This window comes from Pelobates fuscus, chromosome 12 (genome assembly GCF_036172605.1).
Source record: "Pelobates fuscus isolate aPelFus1 chromosome 12, aPelFus1.pri, whole genome shotgun sequence".
NCBI classification, from domain to species: Eukaryota; Metazoa; Chordata; class Amphibia; order Anura; family Pelobatidae; genus Pelobates; species Pelobates fuscus.
In genome coordinates, this window is record NC_086328.1 from 84,050,002 (window position 1) to 84,058,363 (window position 8,362).

The 8,362-nt window shown below is 42.0% G+C and overlaps 1 protein-coding gene across 1 annotated transcript in view; it reads right to left on the bottom strand.

Annotated features, from left to right (window-relative positions):
* Positions 1–7,993, bottom strand: part of LOC134578336 (heterogeneous nuclear ribonucleoprotein U-like protein 2) — a 33,702-nt gene extending 25,709 nt beyond the window's left edge. The window contains exon 1 of the mRNA XM_063437320.1: positions 7,582–7,993. Coding sequence (XP_063293390.1) covers positions 7,582–7,912 — 331 coding nt within the window. The 5' untranslated portion in view covers positions 7,913–7,993. The remainder of the gene's footprint in view (positions 1–7,581) is intronic.
* Between the last annotated feature and the right edge of the window lie 369 nt (positions 7,994–8,362).

The window sequence follows — 8,362 nt, forward strand, 5'->3', positions numbered from 1 at the left end:
TGTGGAGAGCAAGTCAGCACACTGTTGTGCACCATACCTGCTCTCCTGTGCACTGTGACATTAATAAAAAGATTAAAGATGTTTCTACTATTAGATGACTTTTTTTATTCATAACCATGTTCATATATTAATAATTAACTTGGCTTTCTTATCAGATGTCTAATCCAGTGTAAACGCCTCAGAAGCAGCACAGAGAACTTTTACTTCTTTATGAATTCTTTATTGCAGTTTTCACACTAAAGCCACAGAAATGGCCAACAAGGAATATATTATTTATTTAATGGTTTAAAAAAAAAAAAAAACACTTTTCTCAGGTCAGAAATAGCACCATGCAGTGGGCCAGGCCTCTTCCCCCATAGGTCCACCCTAAAAGACTGGTTTTTCGAAAACTACACACAATTCATTATCCCCCCTACCATGTCAAAGTCGAAGAACCAGTTCTTTCTCATCTACAAGGGTCTGAGATTACACCACCTTTTTCTGCTACAGAAGCTGAATGGCAGTTTCAGACTAATGCAAGTCAAGTAATTTGGAATTTTATTTAATTGCACCAATAGACATAGAAGAGGACTATATGCACATTTTAATAAATCCTTCTTTGAGCTAACGTCAGCTCCAAGAATTTTCACCAAAATTCTTGTGGCCTCGGACGCTGCTTTAAAAACAGCAAGAGATAACTAAGCTTAAGCTTTCAAAGAGCTTAAAAGGGATACTAGTACCAGGAATATAGCTGCCTCTGCCTCCCCCGCCGCTGTGAACAAAGGGCTAAAAAACATTTAATTTACCTGATCTTAATGCCGATGCCCCTTTCCTGTAACATGTTCAGCTTCACCTTGCGGCATTTGCACCCAGCGGCCGTGCCTCTGTATACCGCACCCCTCCAACATGATGATGGATGCCGGCAGCTGCAGATCCACGCCAAATTATAGCCCCACGTCTGCCCACGTTGATGACGTCAGCATGCGCGTGACGTCTTGCGGGAAACGCGCGCACGTTCTGGGGTCAAAGGCTGATTTTTGCCCAATCAGAATGGAAAGAGACTTATTTAAAGGGAATCTCCAGTGCCAGGAAAACAATCCATTTTCCTGGCACTGGAGGTTCCCTCTCCCTCCCACCCACCAATCCCCGGTTACTGAAGGGGTGAAAACCCCTTCAGTCACTTACCTGAGGCAGCGACGATGTCCCTCGTCGCTGTCTCCTCCTCCGCGCCGCTCCTCCTCTGCATTGCGTCGGCCGGTGGGCGAGACTGATCCTGCCCACCGGCCGAGGAGACCTAATGCGCATGCGCGGCAATGCCGCGCATGCGCATTAGCGCTCCTCATAGAAAAGCATTGAAAAATAATTTCAATGCTTTCCTATGGGGAAATGAGCAACGCTGGAGGTCCTCACACAGCGTGAGGATGTCCAGCGACGCTCTAGCACAGGTTTCCTGTGCTATGATCCAGGAAGTGACCTCTAGTGGCTGTCTAGTAGACAGCCACTAGAGGTGGAGTTAACCCTGCAAGGTAATTATTGCAGTTTATAAAAAACTGCAAAAATTACACTTGCAGGGTTAGGAGTAGTGGGAGTTAGCACCCAGACCACTCCAATGGGCAGAAGTGGTCTGGGTGCCTGGAGTGTCCCTTTAACCCCTTAATGTCATGATTCCCTTTTTATCCAGAAGTTTTGGGTTAAACTCCTTATGCCTTTTCATCATTGCCCTGTCATGGTTTCCCTAGTCTATTAGTGGTTGTCCGAGAGTGTGTTTCTGAACGTTTACTTCTGGTTATTGACTTCCATGTATTCTGGTATCCCTGACTTCTGGCTTTCCCTAATTGTTGTCTCTCTTTCTGTGTCCCTGACCTTGGCTAGTATTGTGACAATTCTCTGGTATGTTTAGTCCGGCCATTTAAAGGCCCGGTAAGACGTTTCCTATTAGTCCTTGCTGTGATGCAATTCTACGTGCTGGATCAAATAATCCTGACACCTCCGACGTCACTCAAGAGGGAGTTAATACACATGCGCGGCAAGTGCCTCATGCACATTAGTCCTCCCCCTCCCCCTAAAGGAAAGCATGGAATCAATGCTTCCCTATGGGAAAATTGCTGACACTGGATGTCCTCATGCAGACCGTGAGGATGTAGAGCGTCAGTTAGCGAACCAAAAGTGCACTAACATTACGGAAGCGCCTCTAGAGGCTGTCTGGTCAATGCATTTAATAATGCATGTTTCCATTGGGGTATATCTAAAACAATTGCAAAACCTGCCGTCTTGTTTGCTGTCTTTGCAAGCCCTCTTCTAACCACGTCCAGATTTTCTGCAGCTGTCCAACCACAGTGCAGCTCACTCAGGAGTCTTTGCAAGGCAGGAGCTCTGAGCAATTGCAGCCTCTTGAGTTTACCTCCACAGAGCAAACTAAACCAAGAAGTAACAGAAACGGTTGTTTGATGGTAAGCTAAAGTGCTTTATGGATCTCGAGTGTCCCTTTCAGTGTGATCTGACAACCAGTCTTTAGTAACATATATTAATCACCAAAGAGGAACACACATTACATTCCACTGTGAACTATGCAGCCAGATTATGAGTTTAGAGGTTATGCCTGCAATCTACAACAGAGGTTCTGAGAATTGCATGGAAGACAACCACAGCAGAGGTTCAAGCAGACTGGGATCTGAGCTAAAACAACATCCCAGGAAACAAAGTTATTTGGCAGACCACTGATAGACCTCAGGACCTCTCACAAGAACAAGAAGATGCATTTCTGATCAATCAGGAATAGGAGGCCAGATATTTTTGAAGCTCGCTCAGTCTCTTTGTTTTCAACCAGCTTGTATCTTTCCTCTGTTGACCTTATTTCTCTGCATCTTCAGGAAGATCAGTCTGGATTACGATCATTGCAATAATTCTGTATTGGGACATGAGGGTATGATTTAAGGATCTGCTGATTCCCTCACAGGGAAGATTTTGATAACTTTCTCTTTCGTCAGACATTCTGGAATCCAAAGTAATAGTTTAGACCCTTGAAATCTTTCAATTAAAAAGGAACACTCCAAGTACCAAAACAATCTTCAGTGGTAGTTACAGTGCCACGAGTTCCCTGGAACCCTGAGTTTGTCCATTCCATGCATAGCTGGCTCATTAGCTGAGAGCATTAGTACTCTCAGCCTATGAGCCAAGCCCTGTCCCGCAAGACTTTGTTCAGTGCAGGCTTGTAAGAAAAAGGGAAAACAAAAAATTCAGCAATTCATCGCAGAAATTACACACCTACTGTGGACCTAATTTCTTTGATAGATTTCTTCCCCCTTTTTTCTTTACAAGTTTACCAAGCTATATTAGGTGACCGCTCGTTCAGTGACATGGCGAGGGGGACTGCATTTGGAACGCAAACATATGCTATAATGGTGAATCTGAAGTGGTGATCTAAGCTATAAGGATTGTTAACAAAATTTAAAGTTTTATGGCATTCACAGGGTTAACATATAGCTGCTGTTTATCCAAGCAGGACACCCACTACCTGGCAAACTGGTTTGGGGAGATCCCACATCTTATATATACACACCAAAAGAAATGTTAAACCGTGTTAAATAAAAAGGTCTCTCCTACACATGTGGGTGCAATAAAATATTACAATTAGATCAAATCAAACATGAGGAATTTTTTTTAAAAATTATTTTTACGTAAAACTGGCAGTGGTTTATCCGTAAATAAAAAAATCCATCCATTTAAAAAAAAAAAAAATTCACTAAAAAAAAAAAAACCACACAAAATAAAAAAAATCCATTTATGAGCTGTTAAAAGGTCAACCTTAGTAGATTCACTTGAAAAATGCGGTCCAATAAAAGTTCACGCAGAGTACCTGCGCCTTCTAATTTAGAGAACCTTGCCACTCCAATAGTTGTAAGGCACATGAAAAGGTTTGCGCTGTGTGTTGAAGCTGGCACTTTAAACCTGAAACTTGCCTTGCAGACTGGCATAAAATGCAACGTTCGCAGTGGACATAGAAGAACAGAAATACTACCTTGCGTGAAACCAATTAAAATAAAAACCAAAAAAAAAAAATTTAAAATAAAAACTATATGGTAAAGAATACAAGGTAAACTTGCATAATATCAATATCAATTAGCAGTCTATGTGGCATTGAATTCGGACTGCCGTACGTGCTGCAGTTTTCTCCTTGATCGTGGGTATTACCGGACATACCGACTTCCCTGTATCCTGGCAACCAGACGTGTTTCGTCTTTATATCACACATTCCAGTGATATTGATACACAGACAAAACAGCGTAATTGAATTTTTTTTTAAAAATTCTTTACAGATATACCACTGGCAGGTTTACTTTAAAAAAAAATGTTTTGTCTTGTTCCCCATTTATATGTCTGATTGCTATAGGAGTAGGAGATAAATATTATTTAGCGCAGATCATCATTTCTACTGGTGTATTAAGCTATAAGGGTTGTCTAAGAGGTATTGACTAGTAATATATCTTTCAGGCATGAAAGACTGGCATACCCAAGGTAAGTTTAACTACGTTTATTCAATTTTAAAAAATGGTCTAACCGTGCAAGGGCACTCTTGGCTCCATAGTCACTAGTCAATAGTGGACTGTAGTAGTTATGGTGCTTGGAATGTTCCTATACCGTTTAGGCTTCTGAAAAGTTCATCCTGAAGAATATAGGTTTAGATCAGGAGGTGGTGGGCATGTAGTATTATTCTCTTGATCCACGAGGAGGGAAAAAAATATATTTTAAACAATTGTTAATTTTGCCACAAAAGTGAAAACAAATCCAATCCAGACTCAAAACTGGCAGCCAGATGTCTACTTGGATCAACAAGTTGTTTCCCATATTAACCATTATATCCTTGAAGGCTCAGTTTAAAATAAACAAATAAATAAATGCTGCTACTCTTTATTAAGAAAATACAGGAAAAACACATGTTCCTGCAGTAAAGATTCATTTATTTGGCCATATGTGAAATCTCTAAAGTTTAAATGAGTGAACTCTTGCCCTTTGTACCCTCCATTAGAAGAACAAACACCATAACCACTACACCACAATGTAATGGTTGTTGTGCCAAGAGTGTCCTGGTATCCCCACTGTAAGTAGTGAATCCATTCTTGAACAGTTTGACCTCTTGGCTGCTAGAAGCTTCTGCTTAGGCACTTCTATTATATAGTACACAATATACCCGAACAGGATTATACTAAACAAAGTAAGACTTAAAGGACCACTAGAGTGTCAGAAAAACAAACTCTTTTTACTGACACTATATAGTCCTTAGGTCCCCCCCACCCTCAGAGCCCCCTCTCGCTGGGCTGAAGGGGTTAAAACCCAATCAGCCACTTACCTTAATCCAGCGCCGGGGTCCCTCTGCGCTGGTGACTTCTCCTCCCCCTCCGACGTCAGCTCCCGAGTGGAGCCGAATGCGCCTGCGCCGCCAGAGCTGCGCGCGCATTCAAACCGCCCATAAGAAAGCATCACTCTATGCTTTCCTATGGGCGTTCTGCATACTCAATGCGATTTTTGTATTGAGCGTCGCAGAAGCGCCTCTAGTGGCTGTCAGAAACTGCTATGTTTACAGCTGCAGGGTTAAAACCTGGGGGACCTGGCACCCAGACTACTTTATTGAGCTGAAGTGGTCTGGGTGACTATAGTGGTCCTTTAACGTGTAATTATTGATGAAGTGTAAAAAAGTCAATAGCAGCTCCCCCAGGGGACTTTGCCAATAACTCCTTCCCACAAACAATAGTATACAAAATTCTGAATTCTACAAGGACAAAGAACAAAACAAAAAAAACATAGCGCAAAACAATTTAACAAATATTCTGCAGTACCCTCTGTGTGCTTCACAAAGGACATCAACGAAATAGAATGTTATGGCAAAAATAAAATTGAAAAAAGGATAATAATATCTACTGTGCGACGCATAGCAACACATTCCCAACCGAGAACCAATGGAATCAGGAGGTTCTGCTCTATTTAAACAGGAACTCAGGAGGGTTATGTCAGCTATTTTGATTGTTGCTTTAATTGATGGTCCCCGAAAACCTATAAGAAGGAAGCACGTTGGATGGTATATTTTATTATCCTCTCTAATAAAAGGTTTTTGCTACATCGTTCTACCCTGTTGAAGTCCCTATTTAGAGCAGAGTCAGACAGAGGGTATTGGGTGTACTACCTGTGCAGGATCTTAATACATCGGTGAAGGCACCTTAAAATGCTGATACACTACTATCTCCTGTGAGATCAATTATATAGTGGTGAAATATTAATGGGAAATTATATAACACTATGTTGCGTATTACTTTCCATTAGATTACAGCTGTATCCCCTATTGGATTTTCTAAACTAAGCAGTGCAGGGTTACGTCATAGGCGGACAGCATCAGCAGATTTCTCTCAGCCAATAATTTATGTCCTGCACAGCCAGTCCTTGCATAGACTGTATAGACAGACTATGGTTAACTTTCTGAAACTGATTTACTATATATAATGGAGGGGGGGAAGGAGGGGGGGGGGAGGAGGAGGAGGGGGGGGGGGAGGAGGAGGAGGAGGGGGGGGGGGGGGGGGACCGACAGATAAACAGTTCACCAGAAAGCAATTTGAGAGCTTTTTAAACTGGATATATACGTACACACCCACACAAACCACATTTTTTCTAAAGTAAACAGATTAAAATGTTTTAGCCTTTTACAACTGAAATCTTCTATTCTCTTAATGCTGTAGCTCGCCATTGCGCCTTCTGAATCTATAATATGGGTTCTTACATTTGATTTACAATAAGGCAAGATTATATTTTTACCCTGAAAATTAAATCTCATTTTTATGCTTAACAATACTTTACAGGACTATCTAAGAATAGGAAGAGAGAGGGCTTGCAAAGGTGCAAAGGTTGCAGTCAAAAAGTCTGCTGCTTTTGCAAGAAATTGTTTTTCATACAACCCCAAAGAGTTGCATTTAAAAAAATAAAAATGATATATATACACTCCACTGTAAAGAGTCAAACTTGCCAGGCCACTCCTAGTGCCATAACCACTACAGTGCACTGTAGCTGTAATGTTAAAGTGCTGCTTCAAATAATAGGGAGTCTAAGCACATTTTCAAAAAGTTTGGACATTACCTAGGTCTTCAGTGCTTAAAGTGTTCATTTAAATGGGGAGTCTAAGCATCACATTTACTCAGAATGTGGTACTAGTACAAAGAGACCCCTTCTCAGAGAATGTCATCAAACCATTTTCAAATGGTTTGGACCTTACCTAGGTCTCCAGTGTTTGGGAAAACCTCCTCTTTAGATATTCCTTAAGCAGAAGTTCCAGTGTCTCATGTGACGTGGGTTGAGAATACGTTTGCCCTACACTCTCTGCTAATCAATGCTTTTGTATTAAGCTATTAAACCAGGGGATGGCACTAATCCTTTTTAGCCAGTACAGTGTGCACTAGTAGCTATGCTGCATAAAGTCCCTTTAACTGCTTTTAGAATAAGTGCTATAATAATAATGCACCATACAAAGCAAACAGTAAATCCCAAATTTGCTCTGGTCCTCAATGTCCTGCCCTCCTGTAAAAAGAAACCTTAAGGGGGTTAACATGGGGAATAAAATACCAGATTCCACAGCGCAAGCTTCAGCTTCTTCTTCCATTTCCTCCTCCTGGGGGGTCAATGTGTCACTTTGTTCAGCAGGCTCTGCTTTCAGCTCTGCGGGCTCAATGATCTCCTGACATTCTTCATCTTCCTCCGCACCATTCTGTATTCCTTCCTCATCCTCGCTATCATCTTCACATGTCACCATGTCCAGAGCGCTGTCCTCCATCTGAGGTCCTGCCATTGGCAGATAACGGCGGGCTCCCTCCTCTAGCTCTGTCCACTGGGGCTCCGAGCCTGGCTGGTGATAACACGGTTCGGCAAGCTCAGCCTGTGGGATGATAACTTGCATTATGGCCCCGGCTCGGAGCTGATAAACACAGAGGACCGATAGCAGCAGTGACACACGCTGGGAAGGAATTACGGAACTGGAGAGAAAACCTTGGTTACCGGAAGTAAACGAACACCACGCGGAAGTAACTTTTTAGGAGAGGGGAGACTGGGGGATGATGTTAGGGTCTGAAAGTCACACACACACACACACACACAGTTATGGGGCAGAGCAGGCTGAGGCTATTATAGCATGGTGTTACAAGCCACGGGCAGATTTCTCCATTTTATTATTAATTAAAAAAAATGAGTTTTTTTTTTTTTTTTAAATGAATTAATTAATAAGTATTAATGAATTAGAAAAGTGCATTTACATACCTCCCAATCTTGCAAATAGGCACAGAGGGACACTTATTTTAGGGGGGGGGGGGGGGGGGGGAATGAGGGAGAAGGTTTAATATTAATTTATGAC